This window comes from Oryctolagus cuniculus, chromosome 2 (genome assembly GCF_964237555.1).
Source record: "Oryctolagus cuniculus chromosome 2, mOryCun1.1, whole genome shotgun sequence".
Taxonomy (NCBI): domain Eukaryota; kingdom Metazoa; phylum Chordata; class Mammalia; order Lagomorpha; family Leporidae; genus Oryctolagus; species Oryctolagus cuniculus.
The window spans coordinates 55,658,539-55,680,919 of NC_091433.1; the positions used below are offsets into that span (position 1 = coordinate 55,658,539).

Sequence of the window (22,381 nt, forward strand, 5' to 3'; positions counted from 1 at the left end):
AATTTGGGGAGAAAGTTTGAGGGATTTGAGAGCTAGCAATATGACATGCTGGTATAAAACTAGGTGCAATGCCAGTATAATTTTTTAAATTTTATTTATTTTAAAAGAAAAAGGAGAAATCTTCCATCTACCGATTCACTCCCTAAATGCCTGCCAATAGCCAGGGCTGGGCCAGGCCAAAGCTAGGAGCCCTGAACCCAGTCTAAGTCTCTGATGTGGGTAGCAGGAACCAAACTACTTTAGCTGTCTTCTGCTGCCTTAGAGGGTGCACAATGGCAGAAAGCTGGAATTGGCAGTGGAAATGGTGTACAAATCCAGGCACTCCAGTGTAATTTGAGGTCGTGTTTATAAAGGAATTATATCCATACTGTTTTGCCACCTTATGTTGACTAGTCCACAACAGTTAGAGAAGTCTTTTTTGGGAAATACATTGACAAAATAGAGCATACTCAGTGGTGAAGAGGAAGTTTATGAATTTCTTTTGATGTTTATTTATTTTGCCACGTGTAATATGCTATACACAACCTACCATTGTGTATTCTCAAGAAGCTTACATTGCACCGTTCTCACCAAAGTGCATAAAAACTGAACATTTAAGTAAAATCCATTCCTCTCACTTGGTTGAATTTGAGCAATTAGGTTTTTTTTGTTTTTTTTTGTTTTTTTTTTTTTAATTTTTGACAGGCAGAGTGGACAGTGAGAGAGAGAGACAGAGAGAAAGGTCTTCCTTTTGCCGTTGGTTCACCCTCCAATGGCCGCCGCGGCCGGCGCGCTGCGGCCGGCGCACCGCGCTGATCCGATGGCAGGAGCCAGGAGCCAGGTGCTTTTCCTGGTCTCCCATGGGGTGCAGGGCCCAAGCACCTGGGCCATCCTCCACTGCACTCCCTGGCCACAGCAGAGGGCTGGCCTGGAAGAGGGGCAACCGGGACAGAATCCGGCGCCCCGACCGGGACTAGAACCCGGTGGGCCGGCGCCGCTAGGCGGAGGATTAGCCTAGTGAGCCGCGGCGCCGGCCTAACAGTGATAATACTCCTTACATTGACAATGGTGTGGATTTCTGAATGCTAAGTTAAAAGTTATTCTATATGTCTAACTTATTCAACCATTGGCATCAGCACCGTTCATGTAAATTCTAAACATTTTCCTACTTTTATAGTGGGAATGAGCAAAAGAGTGCTTAGATGGATGCAGGAAAGGCTCTCAGTTAATTTAAAAATAGATAAAAACTCAGTGTTTCCCAAATTGAGAATTTGTTTCTTATATATAAATAATTTTCTCTATCAGATTTAGACTGCTTTTAGAATTAAGGAAAGAAAATAAAAAATAACTCCTTATTGAGGCTGTTAATGAATGACCGAGAATGTAAGATGTAATCTTTGAAAGGAACAAAATGAGGGTCCGGTGCTGTGGCGCAGCCGGTTAACACCCTGGCTTGAAGTGCCAGCATCCCATATGGGCACCGGTACGAGTCCCGGCTGCTCCACTTCCCATCCAGCTCTCTGTTATGGCCTAGGAAAGCAGTAGAAGATGGCCCAAGCCCTTGCGCCCCTGCACCCACATGGGAGACCCGGAGGAAGCTCCTGGCTCCTGGCTTCGAATCGGCGCAGCTCCAGCTGTTGGGGCCATTTGGATAGTGAACCAGCAGATAGAAGACCTCTCTCTCTCTGCCTCTCCTCTCTCTATGTAACTCTGACTTTCAAATAAATAAATAAATCTTTTTTAAAAAAAGGAGCAAGATGAATAACTTGCACACATAGTATGCAAGCGCATACACACATTGCTGTAGATTAATGATAGTATATATGGGTTGCAGGGACTTGGAGCTTACAAATATTAAATTCTGGGATCTATTGAATTAAGTTATATTTATTGATAAAGTCTTCATATCAAACTGAAGATGTTTAAAAGCATAGCTGATTCAGGGAGACTACAAGTAAATTATTGATAGGCATTTTATTTTTGGTACTGAAATCTACCTTTTTGTATTATAAAAACATTGCTCTGAAAAATTTTTATTCTGATCTTTTCCTTGACACCAGGCATCTGTACCACATAGCTGCCATGAAAGCATTCTGTAAAATTACTCTAAGAATGATTCTGTAGCTTCAATCATTGCAAGCCTATAATCTGAATGTGAATATTTGCAATCAGGGCAGCTCTGCAATATAGCTTAACCACTGCTGTCCTTGATGTTAGAGGATTTGAAAGCTCTCTTGGAAAATGAGACGCCAGAGAGCAAAAATTAGTCATACACACACACACACACACACACACACACACACACACATATATATATATAAAACAAGACCCATCCATTTAAATCTGACATTCTTGTTTTACTTGGCCTTCCTTCATATCAGAACTTATTACAAATTCTATACACTGAGGTAAGATAGATAATGCAAAATAAGGAGTTTTACCTCAACGCTATGCTCCTTCTTTCCTTAATAAGCCTTAATATCAGGGCTTTCTTTGAACATTGTAAGCTCTGCTTCCATGTGCTGTACCCAGTGGCTTTATCTCAAAAGAGCAAACGAGAAAAGCTGCCAAAAAGCTAAACTTTTTCAACGACCAGCATTCAGGCCGTTGGTGGCAAATGAAAGCTTGCAGCCAAAGGCAGTGCAGTCAGTGTTGGCCGACAGTGAGTGTCCTATCAGCCCTGAATTCATCCTCCTTCCTTGGGCTTTTTCTGTGCTCCCGAGGATCTCTTTTCTGTGTGGCATCCAGGGGACAGACGGCATAGTGGGCAGGTCTGGCCTGCTTACCTCCCATCTCTGCTGCCCCCTCGTGGCTCCAAGTGAGATGTGCCCTGTCTTCCCAGTTGTGTTACCCTCTTTTTATCTGCTGCTGAAAGAATCATAGCTCATTTTATATTGCTACAGCAGGATAATATTATAAATAAAAGGAATTTATTTCTCATAGTTTTGGAGGCCGATAAGTCCAGGATCTGAGGACCTTCTTGTAGTATCATACCATGATGGAATGTGGAAGGGCAGATTAACAGGCAAGAATGAGAGGAGGGAGTGAACTTCTCCTTTTAGGGAACCCATTCCTGTGATGACAGCTTTAATCCATTGATTCCACCCCCATGGTCTAATCACCCCTTATTAGCCCCCACCCCCTATACTGTTGCATTGGGGTTTGAGTTTCTAACACATAGACTGTAGGGGAGGGGATACATTCAAACCATAGCAGAGCCCTTGCTGCAGTAACTTATGATCAATTCTCCTGCTGCCCTTGGCTCAGTGGTTCCTTTCATGCCAGCCCTACTTTGGAGACCCATCTTCATTTTGACTCATCTCCACTTTGACTGTGAACCCTACTTGTCTTTGAGGTCCAGTCCCTGGCTCAACCTTTCCACCTCATAGATTCATGCGTTCCATCTTGCTCTTTACTACTGTGACCTCTGGCAAGTTCTTGCTCTTCAACTCTTAAGTACTTTCCGTGTTCCTAACTTTAAAAGCATGGCGAAGCATCTTAGCTTTCTGGCTCCATCTAGAACAAAGGGAGACTGCAAAGAAGAAGTAGGAAGGGACATTGTCTCCATCCCTGTCATTTTTTCAACATAGTTTCTATTCTGCTTTGCAGCCCCTCTTCCCTGGGTAGTCTCTTCCCTAAGTTTGGAAAAGGATGTTAGGCACAAGCTCCTTTCTTCGTCTGCTTTTGTTGTATTTGTTTTCTTGTTCTTTTCAGATTTTCAGCTTCTCCCTACTAGAAGAGCTCCTGCTTCTCTCTCTTCTGTGAAATAGTAGTATCCCCTGCTGCACGGAATGTGGAGCCATGTGGTGTTGTACTTGAGAGTACCACAAAGTGGATTGTATGGTGGAGACTGGACATTATTCAGAGAAGAAAATCTGTCAGGAGGCATTTCATAATATTATCCTTAAAGCAAATAGTAAATAATTATAGATAAAATACTAGGCATTAAATGCTGGGAACGTAGAAAAATACATAGAAAAGGTTCCTATCTTTTATGAGCTTACTCTCCTGAGCATTTTTTAGAAAAAATTCCTATGCAGGAGCTTAAAGATACATGCATAAATATCATCTAACATTATTTATAGAATCAACTGAAATGTCTGTAATGAAAGAATTTAGAATTTATGGAATAACCATACTATAGAATATTATAAAATAATTTAAAAGAATTAAATAAATCTCTACATACTCACCTAATATATGTTATATATACATGCATACATGTCTGCAAGAATATAAACACAACCAGCTATTAACAGTGATTTTCTGTAGTAGGTGAGAATTGACAGTTGGAGAGGCATAGGGAGGAAATATTCACCCTTATAAAATTCTGTATTTGAATTTTACACAGCAAGTTGTGCACTAATTTTGTAATTTTTAAACAAAGAAAAGAAAAATATATACCATGAATTGTTACTGGCATATAATCTAGTATATATTTTTATTGTTATTTCTAAACCATATAGGTGAGAAGAAATGGAAAAAAATGGGCAACACATTCTATTCTATCTTCTTGTCCTGTGCAAGATCTTCAGTCAGTCTATATGTGGAGTTCCCTAGGACGAGGAAAGTGTCACTTATGGATTTCCTCTCTTGCCTTCACTCAACGCTCTGTTTCCTTCAGTTCCTGTTTTTAACTCCTTCCTATCTCCCATTCAAAGTTCCTGTTTTGCCTGTTTCCTACAACTTGCCATCTCCTGTCTTGGAAATCCTCAAGTCCCAAATCTCCTTCTGTATTTTAAATATTCTCACTAGTTATGGTGTAAAGCAAAATTGCTGCAAAACAAAATTTCTACCCACTTCTGCTGCTTTCTGCCTAATGATTAGAGTCAAAGGAAGAAAGCTTGCCTAAATCTGCATCCAGATTAATTTGTTTTCTTGGGATTATTATCCCCACTCATCTCAAATTAGACATGCCTTGCTCTGCCTGTGTTCTTACAAGATCTGCACTTCTCTAGCAGTGTATTTTTGAACTTGTTATTCTGAAGGAACATTTGGACACTCTTAATTTTGGATTATGCTTGAAAGTCTTCTCAAAATCATGGTTATATGAGACTCACTGATCCTTGCCTGGCTCCTTGAGTCTATCAGGCCCTGTTCTGGTTTCTTCCAGTTAGGAAAACGCTTCTAGCCACTTTTTTCCTGCTATAGTTGTTTCAGATAGTTTTGTATAGAAGAGCTTCTTTAGCCAATTCGCTTCTTTAGCCAATCTAAAAGTCCTAAACAATATTAGAACTTTTTTTATTCATTTAACAGTAAGTTTTTAAATGTCTACTAAATGTCTTGAGTCAACTAGCTTAATTTTTATGAATATTTAACGATATTAAAACAAGACAGCTTTCAAACACAATAACAAAGGGGTTTAGTCACAGCAAATGGAATAGATTAGCACCAAAATCTCCATTTTCAAAAAGGAAAATAAACTGAGATCTAAATCAGGAAGAAAAAAAAAATCCCTGAGCACTGTGAACAATATCTTGAGTTTTCTCAGCATACATTAGTTCATTTTATCACATTGTAAGTGTTGGTTATGAAGTAGCTTTATCTAAGTATACATTATTCATATCAGCTTCTCCTATTTCACATTTCTGTTAACATAGAAACAGCTGTATTTCATTCACTTACCTTGGTTAAATCACTAATATTTAATCCAATGAGAAAATCCAGTCACAGTAAGTTTGGACCCAGGCATTGTGTATGACCCCTAAATAAATATGATGAAATTTTCTTTTGCAGATGCAAATATTGGCATTATGATGAAAACCTTCTCACTTCAAGTGTCGTCATTGTCTTCCATAACGAAGGGTGGTCAACACTCATGAGAACAGTCCACAGTGTAATTAAAAGGACTCCAAGAAAATATTTAGCAGAAATTGTGTTAATTGATGACTTCAGTAATAAAGGTAATTCGAAAAATGTGATTTCAAAATAATTTTTAAAAATTAATAGCTAGCGGCCGGTGCCGCGGCTCACTAGGCTAATCCTCCACCTTGCGGTGCCGGCACACCAGGTTCTAGTCCCGGTTGGGGTGCCGGATTCTGTCCCGGTTGCCCTTCTTCCAGGCCAGCTCTCTGCTATGGCCCGGGAGTGCAGTGGTGGATGGCCCAAGTCCTTGGGCCCTGCACCCCATGGGAGACCAGGAGAAGCACCTGGCTCCTGCCATCTGATCAGCGCGGTGCGCCGGCCGCAGCGTGCCAGCCGCGGCGGCCATTGGAGGGTGAACCAATGGCAAAGGAAGACCTTTCTCTCTGTCTCTCTCTCTCACTGTCCACTCTGCCTGTCAAAAAAAAAAAAAAATGTAATAGCTAGCATCTGTCATCATCATCAACAGGTTGGCACTGTGCTAAGCATTATAGATGAATTATTTTGTTTGATCCTGATAGTAATCCTTAGAATACATATTGTTGTTATCTCCATTTTATATCTAAGGCTCAGAGATATTAAGTAACTGGCCAATAGTCACAGAGTGTTAAGAGCTGTATCAAAACTGATAAGATCATGTATCTGTATCTTTTTTTTTTTTTTTTTTTTTTTTTTTTTTTTTTTTTTTTTTTGACAGGCAGAGTTAGAGAGAAAGGTCTTCCTTTTTCCGTTGGTTCACCCCTCATTGGCCTCTGCGGCCAGCATGCTGTGGCCAGCGCACCGCGGCTGACACACCGCGCCGATCCGAAGCCAGGAGCCAGGTGCTTCCTCCTGGTCTCCCAAGCGGGTGCAGGGCCCAAGCACTTGGGCCATCCTCCACTGCATTTCCAGGCCATAGCAGAGAGCTGGCCTGGAAGAGGGGCAACCGGGATAGAATCCAGCGCCCCAACCGGGACTAGAACCCAGGGTGCTGGTGCCGCAGGCAGAGGATTAGCCTAGTAAGCCGTGGCGCCGGCTTTGTATCTGTGTCTTTAACCACTGTGTTATACTGAATCCTTTCTTTGGGGCTTGAATTTTGTAAAAAATTGAGTCACATCAAGAAACAGTTTTTTGAAATCCTGAAAAACTGCAATTGCATGTATTTTGTGATGGCTTCTGAAATTCCATCCAGCCTTCAAACTGAAATCCATATACATATTTCATAGTCTATATTTAATATTTGAATAATGATACAGATATTAAATTGAAAAGGAAGCCATGAACTAGTTTTATTTAAAATAGAAAGCATCTTCTAAAGTGTATTTTGTTTGTATTTTACCAAGAGTATTGAATAAAATAAAATTCTAAAGAACTAGCTCTTACAACAGTTAGGCATTGTTTAGTCTTGGTTCCACTTGCCACAGGGTGATTAAACAGTGATTTTACAAGATTAAGGTGTCTGTGAAGTTTACTTATTTTTTTCTTTAGATATTACTGATATATTGAAAGTATGTTCTTGATTATATAAATACCTAATACTGTAGTTCAGATCCTAAGCACATTAAGTAAAAATGTAATTGCAGTTCTAGAACCCAAATCTAGATATTTATTTATCCTTCTTTGCTTGTCACAAAACAGAATTGAAACTTTTGAAAACTGACCAAAGAGCTCAGACTGCTTAATGACAACAGGGTGTTTGTGTTCTGGTAAATAAGGTCTGTGGTGAATTTCTGTGTACAAGTGGTGATACCACTAAGTATATGGGTAGCATGCCAATTTGTTTCAAAACGTCTTCATAAAAGCTTCCTGTCTCCAAAATTTAATTAGCACTCTTATAGTCTAGATAAACCTTTGCTGTTTTTGAAAGGACGTGACTAGAATCTTGATCATGTACACTTAACGTTAGTGTGTAGAAGAATTAGGGAGATGGGATATTTTCTTTTCTTTTCACCTTGATGCAGCTGATTACTTTCTTCAGCTCGTTTTAAGTGACAAGAGAATGTATAGCATTAAATTTTTAGGCAAATCAAATGCTTCTAGCTTCAACATTTTATTTTGGTTATAATTTTCATGACAAGAATGTTTTCATAAAAATATTCTATCTGTCTCAAGATAAATGTTTAAAAATATGATTTTAAGTTATATTGTTGGTACCAGTAATATTGTAGATTTAGAGAAGTCTTAATCCACAAAATAATTGAGAAATCTGTCTGTTATTGTGTTGGCTTTAAGAACACCTATACTATTTTTGTACTTTAAAAGAATTTAACAATAATTGTACAAATTTATGGGGCAATAGTGTGATATTTCAATACATCTATGTAATATCTACAGATGAAAACAGGATAATCAACATTTTCCCTTCTCTGATATAATGTTGGAGTCTTGGAACTTCTGTCCTCATAAAGTAGGTTATTGTGAAGTATAGTCTTCCCATCATGCTGCATGACACTAGGAACTTAGTTCTTTTAACTGACTTGCATTTGGCACCCATTTTCCAAACTCCCTCTATCTCCTTCACACCCTCCAACCTCTAGTACTCATGATTTTGTGTTCAAAATTAGTTTTTTTATTTTTTAAATTTACTAGGGTGATTATTGATGCCATAAACAAGAGTGTCAGTTGTTAAATCAACAACAGGAGTCACTGTGCACTTACTCCCCATGTAGGACCTCTGTCCTTAATTTGTTGTACTATGTGAATCAATGGTATAACTAGTACTCAAACAGTACTTTACACTTTGTGTTTCTGTGTGAGTGCAAACTGTTGAAACCTTTACTTAATATATACTAAATTGATTTCCTGTATATAACGATAATTGAAAATGAATCTTGATGTGAATGGGATGGGAGAGGGAGCGGGAGATGGGAGGGTTGTGGGTGGGAGGGAAGTTAAAAGGAGGGAAAAAGCCACTGTAATCCAAAAGCTGTACTTTGGAAATTTATATTTATTAAATAAAAGTTTTAAAAAAAAGAAAGAGCTACACAGAGAGTGTGAAAGACACAGAGAGAGAGAGAGATCGCTCTTCCATCCACTGGTTCATTCCCCACATGGATGCAACGGCCTGGGCTATGCTAGGCTGCAGCCAGGACCTGGAACTTCATACAGGTTTCCTATGTGCATGCAGGGTCCCAAACACTTGGGGAATCTTCCTCTGGATTAGAAGTAGAGCAGCCAGAACACGAACTGGCACCCATATGGGATGCCAGCATTGCAGGCAGTGCTTTTTATTTTTTAAAATATTTATTTATTTTTTTGAAAGAGTTACAGAGAGAGAAGGAGGGAAGGAGGGAGAGAAGGAAGGAGGAAGGTAGTAAGAAAGAGAGAGTGAATCTTCCATCCACTGGTTCATTCCCCAAATGGCCACAATGGCCAGGGCTAGGCCAGGCTAAAGCCAGGAGCCAGGAGCTTCATCTGGCTCTTGCACAGGGGTGCAGGGGCCCAAGCACTTGGGCCATCTGCTGTTGCTTTCCCAGGTCATTATCAGGGAGGTGGATCAGAAGTGGAGCAGCCAGGACTCGAGCTAGAGCCCACTTGGGATGCTGGCACTGCATGCAGTAGCTTTACCCACTATACCACAGCGCCCACCCCTCAGGCAGTGGCTTTGCTCACTACTCCAGAACACTAGCCCCCAGAATGATTTTTTTTTAAATATTAATACAGGTAAAATTTTAACATATCCAAAAAAATTAGTGAAGACACATCAAAGATGTTTGCCATCCTTAAATAACTACATAGACCAAGACAAGGAGAATGGAATTTTGAGGCTGAAGATTTTTGTGCCTTTTACTCTAGTATTGTTGAGATGGGTTTTATCACAGATTTCCAGTATTCAGTTCCCTGTGGCATGAAATAAAGGCAGTCATGCAGAGTCTGCTTAGCTTAGAGTGTGTCGAGACAATTGGTCTTCCCTTGAACAGAAGTACAGAAGATCTTTAGTTGGTATTACCAATTTTAAAACTGTCAGTCTTAGCCTCAGTAAAATTAGGTAGTGTTTGCTAATCTGAGTTCAGTGAAAATTTGGTTTGTATTTATTCAGAAACTAAAACTCTGAACTTAACAATTTCTCATTTAGAGACAAAATACTTCACTATATAAAACTTTTTATAAAAGAACTAACTGCTCATAATAACACTTAGGTTTCTGGAAATTACAGTGTCTCTCTGAACAAGATTTGGAGCCTTTAAATATAGTATACTCCTCCACACACATGTGCATCAGCCTGCCGAGGCCAAGTCAGGCAGAGGTGAAGCACAAGCCCACGCTGGTGTCGGCTTACATATTATCTCCTGCTCAAACTTCATGTTCCCTGGGGGACAATTGTGGCTCTGCGCCCCATCTTCTTCACTTCATGGCCCAGGCTTACAGAGCAGTCTCCACTCAGAAAGCAGCTGGATAGGGCAGAGGGAAAGAAGAGATGTAGTAACAATGTAAGTTAGCCTCCTAACATTTCTGCTCACAAGTGACCCCCATCATTTCTGCCCACAAGTCACATGGTTCAGTCTGATGACAGTGGGATGAGGAAAGATAATCTTCCTCCAAAGAGAGCAGCGACTGTTTGAACCCTAATACAGTGTACCGCAGCGTGAGATTCCAGAGATTCTCAAAGAAGTCAGAAATCATTGGATGCACCACTTTGCCTTTTGGACCATCCTAACTAAGAATCTAAATTTGAAGAACAAGTCATCAACTCATTACTGTCTGTAAAAAATGTATTCCAGATGTGTTTACCTTGCATATCCAAAATAGCATCTGATGGAATTCTGAAAGACTTTTTAAAAAATAATTTAGGACTATATTAGACTTTAAAAAAGAAAAAGGCTTTCTGAGAAAAAGTATTATTAGGTTGAGAATTTTATTTATAATACTAATCATTAAGCCTGAGTGTTGGGGAGGTCATTTAGCCTAGCAGTTAGTATATCTGTGTCCCACCCACATCAAAATATTTAGATTCAACTCCTGCATGTAGCTCCTGATTCCAGCATTCTGCTAATATAGACCATGGGAGGTAGTGGAGATAGCTGAAGTAATTGAGTTCCTACACCCATGTGGGAGACCTGGATTGAGTTCCTGGCTCTAGCTTTGTCCAGGCACAGTCCCTGCCATCATGTTTGGGGAGTGAACCCGTGGATGAAAACAGTCTTTCTGTCTGACTCTCTCTCTCTCTTTCTCTCTCTCTGTCCCTCACGCCCTCTCTTTTTTTTTTTCTCCCTCACTGCCTCTCAAATAAAATTTTATAATATAAGAAACAACATGTTTTAATATATCTTAAAGCCTCACCTACCGAAGTCATCATTTATTTGTTTACAGGAATATTTGATTATTCTTAGGGTAACCACTTCTCTGTAAGCATATTAAACTCAAATTTTAATTTAAATAATATACATCAGGTTCAATTCTCAGTCGATTAAGCATTCAGTGTAGCCCATGTAAAATTATTGACTGCTCAGTGTGCTGTTTTCTGTACTTTTTTTTTTTTAAGAGAGAGAGAGAAAGAGAGAGAGATCGATCTTCCATTTGCTGGTTCATTCCCCAAATACTCACACTAACCAGAGCTGGGCCATGCCAAACCAGGAGACTGGACTTTCATTTGAGTCTGTCACTCCCAACTACTTGAGCCATCTCTGCTACCTTGCAGGATACATTAGGAAGTTATATTGGAAGCATAGTAGCCAGGACTAGTACCTGACATGCTGATATGGGATGCCAGTGTCCTGCAGCTTAATTTGCTGTGCCACAATGCCTACTTCCTATTCTTGTTTCTTGAGAAAAGTAGTAATTAATAAGTTTATATATAAGTCTAATTTTTAATGTTGATTGAACTTTTTTTATTCATAGAACATTTAAAAGAAAAACTAGATGACTATATTAAGATGTGGAATGGCCTAGTAAAGGTATTTCGAAATGAAAGAAGAGAAGGTTTAATTCAAGCACGAAGTATTGGTGCTCAGAAGGCTAAACTTGGACAGGTAGGAAGCATTTAATATCTACCATGTCAACCATGTCTGCCATTTGACAACTAAAAATTCATATACATTTTTAATCACCCTTTAGGTTCTTTTTTTAATTGAAATGAATGAGATGCTGGGCTAAACAAGTTATTTATCAAAATGGACTATAAAGCTAATTTTAAAATTAGCATCTAATTTTAAATTGTGTGTAATATATGATGTACCATATTTGAGGAGTATTCTTTCACCCTGCCTCTTTTTTTTAAGGTTTTGATATACCTTGATGCCCACTGTGAGGTGGCAGTTAACTGGTATGCACCACTTGTAGCTCCCATATCTAAGGACAGGTAACATGACCTTGCTTTTATTTTTTTCTTTCCTAGTTGAAAAATTAAAGCTTGTCCTAGAAGGATGAATAATATTCTCATTCTTTAATTACAGTTACATTTAGTGCATCAAGTGTTGTGTTTGAACTGTATATTTCAGCTAATTATTTTCCTTGGGTGGAGCTAGCCTGAAGCTTTGGTCTGATTCACAGTCATGCAGTCTGCCATTTGGGAGAAAGCTAGGATATCCCATTTGACAACTGTTTTGTGATTGAGTTATTGAGACTTACTCTATCCACAAAAATTTCCTCTTAAGACTAATGTTAATTGCTTCTTCTAAAATGGGATGAATTCCAAAGATTTGAAGAAGCATGCTTTGAAATTGTACCTATTAGTTTTTGTGCCCTTCACAATTATTAGTTTAGATAGTAAGGACCAGCTGTTACTTACATCAAGCTTTGGATTCTGCAAAAACTTTTAAGTTTAGAAATAGACAAATATTCCATGTGGTTATGAATAGAAATGTGCTGATCACTGTTAAATTTCTAGAAGTGTCTGAAACAACAGAAGGTTGCATCAATCTCCTAGTTCCAAAACTCTTCCTTGCTTTCTGTCTTGAATTCTGACTATTTCAGAATCTAGGAAAATGAAACATATGTCAGTGGTAAATGGTGTGAGTCAGAGGCAGAACTTTGGGAGATCTGGTCATCAGAGGATTTGATATGAAGGCCTGTCGTAAATATTTTTCACATGCTTACTTAAGCCTCACGGCAACCCTGCGAAACTGGGAGTTCCATCTTACTGAAAATGATTTTGAGGTTTAGAGAAATTAAGTAATTTTCCCCAAATCTGGTAACCAATAAACTGTCAAACCAAGGTCTCTCTAGGATACTGCACACTGTACTGCTGATTTAGAAATATGAAAATTCTAGAAGTGAGGAGAGAGAACGTACCAGGTATCAGGTAGCTCTCCCCAAGTGAACAGTCCTGGCAGTCCTCTGGGCAGCAAAAAAGTGGTTTTCTGCAGAATCCAGTGGCAACCCCATGTACCACAATGACCCTACATGATCCATTCAACCTCTGGAGGGAATGGAACACCTTTCTAGAATCTACTTCTACAGTATCACATTTCTAAGCCCCATATGGTTTTTGCCCTTTTTCTAAACATCTTGGTTTTCAGACTTCTAAAGAACACCATAACCCACTTATGAAAAGTTGCAATTTTCACTTTAGAAGAAACATTTTGTAAATCCTTTCTAGTGAGACAAGCATTATCTGTGTAATGTCAGCTTTCCATTCAATCAGTTATACAAGGCTAACGTCATGAAGTCTAAATACAAGGGAATTTTTTTTTTTTTGCTTCAAATTCTGAGTTCATTTCTTAAGAACTTATACAGGTTTTGAGGGATTTTTGGTTTTGCTTATTTTTTTAAAAAGGAATCATAGCATAATATATTTTATTTTGAGAATTAAAAGTAAAAGTACAGAAGCATAGTTTCATAATAACTGTTTCTGCAGAAATAGAAAGCAACAGTGTTACAGAACTGCTAAGGATATGGCAAGTACTATCAGTACACATACACACACACACACACATTCACTCGTTTTAATGAGAGATAGAAAAGGGAAATTACAGGCAGGAAATTCTTGTAAATAATATAAAATTACCAAGAGTAAGATTCCCTGGAGTGTTAAAGTGAAAAAGAGTAAACACTACTAAGCTCAATGACATGACTCCTTGTCCCTGATGTTTATCTGTTTGCCTAGAGGAAAGTTTCCTCTAGCAAGAACAGACTTCTTGGCTTTTCTGGGACATTCATTTACTCTGTTTCCCATTAGATATTAAAATCCCTTAGCACAAAAACAAATCAACAACAAAAACATATGATGTAGTTAGGCATTCTAAACTAGTCAGTTTTTGGGTTCTTAAATGCTTTTTCATTTTCTGTGAATGTTTCAGAACTACATGTACTGTGCCTCTAATAGATTACATAGATGGGAATGATTATTCCATTGAACCACAGCAAGGTGGGGATGAAGATGGTTTTGCCAGAGGGGCCTGGGACTGGAGTTTACTATGGAAACGTATCCCTCTAAGCCACAAGGAAAAGGCCAAAAGAAAACATAAAACTGAACCTTATCGGTAATGATTATTTATTTTTTTTTATGTTGAATGTTTACCTAAGGACTTTTTCTTTTCCTTCCCCATGAACTCATATAACTATGTGGGCCCATACATACGTTTCCGTTTGATCTTTGCTGCCATCATCAACATAATACAGAACCATTTGCACTGTGCCGCTTATAGATGTCATAAATGGCAACACATATGAAATTGTACCCCAAGGGGGTGGTGATGAAGATGGGTTTGCCCGAGGTGCATGGGATTGGAGTATGCTCTGGAAACGGGTGCCTCTGACCTCTCAAGAGAAGAGACTGAGAAAGACAAAAACTGAACCATATCGGTAATCACTAAATCACTTACATATTTTTCTTTTCTTCAGGTGTGCTAACTTACTAACCTCTGGCCAAGCTGAAATTTTGTATTTAAAACTATAGATGCTGTCTCCGATTCTGAAAGAGCTTCTTTCTCTACACTATTTGAGAGCTTCTAATTCACATTTGCTTCTTTTTAATTGCTTTACCATAAATGCAAGTTCTATTACTGAGAATTCCACTCTTTCAGTGGGAAAAACATAGAAACACTGGTTCTAAGTACAAGTGAAAAATAGGAAATTTTGCTATCTTGCCATAGTAGATGAGACCATAATAGATATACCAAATTATGTTGTTTTGATGGTTAGTGTCATTCTATAAATTTAAAATACCTAAATTACATACAATCCAAGACTCTTATTTCTGTTTTGATACCTTGGGTATAATGTTAACAATGAAAGACACTAGCTCTTTTTTTCTTTTTAAGATGTATTTATTTATTTGAAAGAGTTACACAGAGAGAGGGGAGGCAGAAAGAGAGAGAAAGAGAGAAAGGTCTTCCATCCAATGGTTCACTCCTCAACTGGCCGCAGTGGCTGAAGCTGCGCCGATCCAAAGCCAGGAGCCAGGAGCTTCTTCCGGGTCTCCCACGCGGGTGCAGGGGCCTATTGACTTGGGCCATTTTCCACTGCTTTCCCAGGCCATAGCAGAGAGCTGAATGGGAAGTGGAGCAGCCAGGACTTGAACCGGCGCCCATATGGGATGCTGGCACCTCAGGCCAGGGCATTAACCCACTGCGCCACAGCGCTAGCCCCTATATGCTAACTCTTAATGCTAATTTTGTGCCTGTTGAATCTGATAAATAAAAATAAATGACTTTAGAAAATGTTACAAATAATTTCTTGCTTCATTCGCAGAAGATGCTTGATTAAAAGAAAACTGTATCCCCAAATCAGATTTTGTCCCTTCTCGTGGTTTTTTAAGTAGAATAGTTTATGTCACTTCCTCTTTTGATATTTTTGTTGGAACATTTCACCGTCTTTATAAAAGTGAGCCCAAATGAAATGTTTGCTCAGATGTTACTGTAGCCTTTTCCTGAATGTGTCTAATTTTTTGTGTCTGATGCTATGGTTCTGCTTTTGGTCTCTCTCTCTCCCTGTTATACTGCTGATAATGTGAGAAGTCTGTTGGGAAGGTGCTTCTAATATCATGGAAATGCTTATATAGTCTGGGCATCTCATGATATCCAGATACTGAATGGCAAACATGAAGAAATTATAAAAGTTTGAGTTTTTTTGGGCATTTTCCAAATTTTCATTTGAAAATCTCTTATTCAGAATATTCAGGAATCTGCTGTTTATCTGGTTAAATTTGCCTAACAAGTAATACTAAGAGAAAAAAATTAAAGGGTGCTGAGGGCATTTATATTTCTGCTAATTCCAACAGCTAGTCAGGAAATTTTTTTAAATGAGCTAGAAAGATTTAAGGAAAGCTCCCCTTTGATTAACTCACAAGTTTCCATGTTAAGATGTATTTTCAAATATATACCAAGATGAATGAGAATATATTTAAAGATCAAAAAGGCACAGTTACAGTGGAGTAATTTTGAATGACAGTTAAATAAATGTGACATGAAAGTATAATAAAAAATGTAATAGTGCTGTTGAATGAGTTAGGCCATGTACTTTAAGATATGAGAAAATGACTTTCTCCTGGTGTGAAAATATTACTTGACTCAGTATTTATGCACTCAACAAATACTTATTGAGTACTTACAATGTGCCAGGTACTATTCAGAGGAAGATAAATGTAAAAAGATATGTTCTCTCATGCAACTTAAAATATAGTGAGACAAAAATGGAACAGATAGCTGCACAAATAACTGAAACAACAGCTACAACAAATAATATGAAGAACAATCATAGACACATGGAGCTTATGGGAAGGAGAAACTAATGCAGCAAGGAACATCAGAAAGAACTTTCTTACAAAGTGCCATTTAGGCTGATAGCTGTAGGATGAAGAGGAAACCGTGTGGAAAAGGAGAAAGAATATTTCAGTAACATGAGTAGCATAAGTAAAGACCCAAGACAGAGGTGAGCTTGGTGCATTCCAGGCAAGCGCAAAGCAGTGAAGAACTCATGGGGAGAGAAAACCAGGTGAGGTGAGAGAATGAGGAGAGCCGTTCATGCAAGGCCCCTGTTCTGGAGTCTGCTTTGGCTGCTGTGTGATGAGACGTGGGTAGGAAGAAAACAGGAAAAAGGACACCAATTCTAAGAGATATTACAGAGTCCAGTGTTTGTATGCTTGTCCCAGTGTGCTAGCAGTAAAACTGAAAAGAAGTAGACAAATTCAAAACAGATTTTCAAAGTAGAATCAATAGGACTCAGTGACAGATTGACTACTATGTATAACGATGAAGAAGATACCCCAACAGTGTTAAGTACCCTAAGACTTAAGAATCATGATGCATTAATAACTAATGATTCCCAAGAAGGAATGATAGTTACTCCTCAAACATTTTTCCCAATGGGAAATAACCTGTCCCTAAAAAGCTACCAAAGTAATCTTTTTGTCTGTTGCCCCTAAAAAGTACCCAATTTAAGATGCATTCAAGAAGCACTACAGATCACCTACTTGCATTCCTACCTCCCTGTATAGTAAATAGCTGTGTCTAATTCTCCTGTGTCATTTCTGTGCTACGTTTGCAAATTCTGAATGAACTGTGGCTGTTCTGTGATTTGGCAAGCCCCTGAGCTATAAAATTAAAAAATGACAGACTACTTCCATGGTGTATAGTTTTGTTCATCCCAGAATGACTCATAAATCATTATAGGAGCAGGTAGCGGACCACAGCTCTATGACTCAGTGTTTTCAGGAATGCAAGAGAAGAGTATCACTGAGACTAAAGCAGAATCTTTATCAACAAAGGAACCTAGGTGCCCTCTAATGGCAAAAGGACATAATGCTCCAACTTACAATGAATCTTAATTTGCTTTCAGTTAGAAATTGTGGTGAGTTCAGTAATTATGAACAGACTGTTTTGTGAAGGCTTTTTAATTTCTTGGTGTTTGGCCATCAGTTTTGTCTTCTCTATGCATTATTTAGACTGTGTTCCAAAGGCTTATTGTCTGTTGGTGAAGGGGTGTTGGGGGTTTGTCTTGAATGGTTTTTGCAGTGTTTCTTTTCTTTAGGTCCCCAGCCATGGCTGGTGGATTATTTGCCATCGAACGAGACTTCTTCTTTGAACTGGGTCTGTATGATCCAGGTCTCCAGATTTGGGGAGGTGAAAACTTTGAGATCTCATACAAGGTAACATTTCACTTAAACAAATGCAGTTTTCTATGTAGTAACAGACTTTTGTGACTTTCTGATAGAGCTAGTTATTTCTAAATGTAAAACAATACCTACAATGTCCTAAACAGCACTCTGGCCTCAGAATCAGCCCTTAAGGCATTTAGATCTAGCTAAAAAGCCCATGAGAGTTTCTCAGGCATGGAAAGCCAAGACACCATGGCTAAAATGACCTAAAAGAAAGATCTCTGTGAGTGATATCCTGGTTGAAAGAACAGGCCATCAAAGAGGGAGGTACCTTTCTCTGAAGGGAGGAGAGAACTTCCACTTTGATTATGGCCTTGTCTAAATAAGGTGGAGTTTCTGAACTCAAGAGGCTTCCATAGCCTTGGCAGCTCATGACAAGAGCCTCGAGTGATCACTGACATCATAAATAAGAGTGTCAATTGTTAAATCAACAACAGGAGTCACTGTGCACTTACTCCCCATGTAGAACCTCTTTCCTTAAAGTGTTGTACTATGAGAATTAATGGTAAAAATAGTTTTCAAACAGTTCTTTATACTTTGTATGTCTGTGTGGGTGCAAACTGTTGAAATATTTACTTAGTATAGTATAGAGTTGATCTTCTGTATATAAAGATAATTAAAAGTGAATCTTAATGAAGAATGGGATGGGAGAGGGAGTAGGAGATGGGATGGTTTGCAGGTGGCAGGGTGGTTATGGAGGAAAAACCGCTATAATCCAAAAGTTGTACTTTTGAAATTTATATTTATTAAATAAGAGTTTTCTTTCAAAAAAAAGAAATCTTAAAAAAATTTTTAAAAAAAGAAGCCAGTTAGGAGGTTATTACAATAATCACCTAGGTAGGAAATATATTAGCAATGGAAGCAATGAGTGATGTTAGGAGTGAAGAATCTGAGTACTTTGCAAGGTTTTATCAAGAAAGGGTTGTTAAGCACTGCATGTGTTCAGGAAGAGGCCCCCTAGTAGCAGTTGATTGCTATATTCCTTATTGCCTTCTTTATTACTATATGAGTTTTTAAAACAAGTAGATTATGTTAGGAATTTGTTTCATCTATGAATTCCATGTGGACTAATTTGTTTCTATTTTGGATTTTAGAATAACATTTACAGGACAAATTTTCCATTACAATTTATGTTTGCATTTGAAACAACTTCCAAAACATGTGTTTTTCCTTGATAGATATGGCAGTGTGGTGGCAAATTGTTGTTTGTCCCTTGTTCTCGTGTTGGACACATCTATCGTCTTGAAGGCTGGCAAGGAAATCCTCCACCTGTTTCTGTAGGGTCTTCCCCAACTCTAAAGGTGAGGTGTTTTTTTTTTACTGAAAGTGGAGAAGAATAGAGAACTAACATTTATGTACCACATGCTATAGTAGTTGCATAACAAATGTCAGCTCATTGACTGGGGTAAATCTCTTAAGCCATCACCTTAAACCTAGGCTGAACTTCTTCATGAAATATCTTAAAATTAGTCATTGTACTCATTCTTTTTTGTATGTTTTTAACTCACAAGTAAAAGTTATAAGTATTTATGGTGTACAATAATATGTTTTGAGATGTGTTATAGAAATCAAGCTATTTAACATACATGTATCATGTGTTATAGAAATCAAGCTATTTAACATACATGTATCATATACTGACCACAATTTTGTGAGAATATTTAGAATTTACTATTAGCAGTTTTCATATATACAGTGTATTTTTATTTATTAACTGTAGTTACCATAATGTGCAATAGATCTCCTGGATGTATTCTTTCCTGTCTAACTGAAATTTTGAGTCTTTTGACCAATATCTGCCCAGCCCCACCCTCACCCCTTAGCCACTGGTTACCACCATTTTACTCTGTATTTCTATGAGTTTGATTTTTTTACATTCACATATAAGTGAAATCATGTAGTATTTGTCTTTATATGCCTGATTTATGTCATTTAAAATGATGTCCTTGTGGTTTTTTTAATATTTATTTGAAAAATGGAGTTACAGAGAGGGAGAGAGGCAGAGGCAGAGAAACAGAAGTCTTCCATCCACTGGTTCACTCCCCAAATGGCCACAATGGCCAGAGCTGGGCTGATCTAAAGCCAGGAGCCAAGAGCTGCTTCTGGGTCTCCCACGTGGATTCAGGGGCCCAAGGACTTGGGCCGTCTTCTGCTGCTTTCCTAGGTACATCAGCAGGGAGCTGGATCAGAAGTGGAGCAGCCAGGACTTGAACCAGTGCCTATATGAAAAGCGGGTACCGCAGGCAGCAGATTAACCTGCTGGGCCACAGTAGCAGCCATGATGTCCTTAGTGTTTAAGACTGAATAGTGGCTGGTGCTGCGGCTCAATAGGCTAATCCTCCACCTGCGGCGCCAGCACACAGGGTTCTAGTCCTGGTCGGGGCACCGGATTCTGTCCCGGTTGCTCCTCTTCCAGTCCAGCTCTCTGCTGTGGCCCGGGAGTGTAGTGGAGGATGACCCAAGTCCTTGGGCCCTGCACCCGCTTGGGAGACCAGGAGGAAGCACCTGACTCCTGGCTTCAGCTCGGCACAGCACACCAGCCGCAACGTACCGGCCGTAGCAGCCACTTTGGGGGTGAACCAACGGAAATAGGAAGACCTTTCTCTCTGTCTCTCTGTCTCTCACTGTCTAACTCTGCCTGTCAAAAAAAGACTGAATAGTATTCTGAAATGTATGTATGTATGTATACATATATGTATGTATGTGTGTAACTAGTAATAGGATTACTGAATCATATGGTAGTTATATTTTTTGTTTTAAAAATATTTTATTTTTGAAATTTTTGATTAACATGTAATACTCATATATTTTTATACAGTATAGTACAATGGTACAATGTTTCAACACATACACAACATAAACTGATCCAACCTGGCACTTAGCCTTTCCATTTCCATTTCCTTTTCTTTGAGCTTGGAATCTACAGCTATATTAATGTAAACTGTAGTCACCTCCACTGTGTTATGGAGCACTAGAACTTGTTCTCTCACTGTATTTTGTTACCCACTATCCAACCTCTTTTCTATTCTTTTCTTTTCTTTTTTATATTTATTTGACAGGTAGAGTTATAGACAGTGAGAGAGAGAGAGAGACAGAGAGAAAGGTCTTCCTTCCGTTGGTTCACTCTCCAAATGGCCACCATGGCCGGCGCTGTGCTGATCCGAAACCAGGAGCCAGGTGCTTCCTCCTGGTCTCCCATGCGGGTGCAGGGCCAAAGCACTTGGGCCATCCTCCACTGCCCTCCCGGGCCACAGCAGAGAGCTGTACTGGAAGAGGAGCAACCGGGACTAGAAACCAGCGCCCATATGGGATGCTGGCGCCGCAGGTGCAGGATTAACCAAGTGAGCCACAGCGCCAGCCCCCAACCTCTTTTCAAAACCCCTTCCAACTCACTAGGAATCACTATTTAAAGTTCATATTGACATTTTTTTTCCTACTTCCACCTATGAAAAAGAATGTGTGGCGTTTGTCTTTTGTATCTGGCTTATTTCACTTAACATAATAATTTCCAGTTCCATCTATTTTGCTGCAGATATCAGGATTACATTACTTTATGGATGAATCATATTCCATTGTGTATATAGGCAATATTTTCTGTATCTATTCATCCATCAGGGAACACCTCAGTTGATTCTGTACCTTTGCTATTGTGAATAGTGCTAAAATGAACATGGTAGTGCAGGTATGCCTTTCATACTGATTTCATTTCCTTTAAATATATACCCAGAAATAAGTTAGCTTGGTCATATGGTAGATCAATTTTTTTATTTTTTTAGGAACCTCCAAACTGTTCTCTCTATGGCTATCCTAATTTGTATTCCTGCCAGCAGTATATAAGAGTTCCCATTTATCCCTATCCTTGCCAGCATTTGTTTTGTTTTGTCAAATTGATAATAACCATTCTAACTGGAATAAGATGATACCTCACTGTGGTTTGGATTTCCATTTCCCTGAAGGTTTGTGATACTGAGCATATTTTCATGTATTTGTTGACCATTTGTCTTTGAAAAATATCTATTCAGAGTCTTTACCCATTTCTTAACTGGATTATTTGGTTTTTGTTGTTGAATTTTTGAGTTTCTTATATTTCTGAATATTTTTAATTTATTTAGGAATTCCATACTGTTTTTCCATATTGACTGCACCATTTTGCATTGCCACTAACACTGTACAAGGGTTCCACTCTATCCCCCTCCATCCCAAATAATTAAATGATCCTTCTTTTTGATGCTATAATCATATATATGTAGACTTAATTTTTAAGGTTCATTAGTAACTAGAAGACATTAGACTATGTCGGATTTTATATGGATTTGTAAGAATCCAGAATTCTTAGTGGTAAATTATTATGTGTTCTTTTAAGAAACTGCTGCTAATAAGATTTTTTTTAAAGACTTAGGCTTTTGGGGCCAGCGCTGTGGCGCAGCGGGTTAACGCCCTAGCCTGAAGCACCGGCATCCCATATGTGCACTGGTTAGAGACCCGGCTGCTCCATTTCCTATCCAGCTCTCTGCTATGGTCTGAAAA

General features: G+C 38.7%; 1 protein-coding gene across 2 annotated transcripts in view; it reads left to right on the forward strand.

Annotated features, from left to right (window-relative positions):
- The window catches only part of GALNT7 (polypeptide N-acetylgalactosaminyltransferase 7), a 182,027-nt gene that overhangs the window by 144,134 nt on the left and 15,512 nt on the right, over positions 1 to 22,381 (forward strand). Inside the window, exons 3-8 of one of the 2 annotated variants that reach the window (XM_051842571.2) lie at positions 5,716 to 5,882; positions 11,659 to 11,789; positions 12,039 to 12,118; positions 14,058 to 14,240; positions 17,728 to 17,845; positions 19,033 to 19,155. In XM_051842571.2, the coding sequence (XP_051698531.2) occupies positions 5,716 to 5,882; positions 11,659 to 11,789; positions 12,039 to 12,118; positions 14,058 to 14,240; positions 17,728 to 17,845; positions 19,033 to 19,155 (802 nt within the window). Of the gene's footprint in view, positions 1 to 5,715; positions 5,883 to 11,658; positions 11,790 to 12,038; positions 12,119 to 14,057; positions 14,241 to 14,379; positions 14,563 to 17,727; positions 17,846 to 19,032; positions 19,156 to 22,381 lie in introns of both variants that reach the window. The other variant, XM_051842572.2, reaches the window with a different exon arrangement.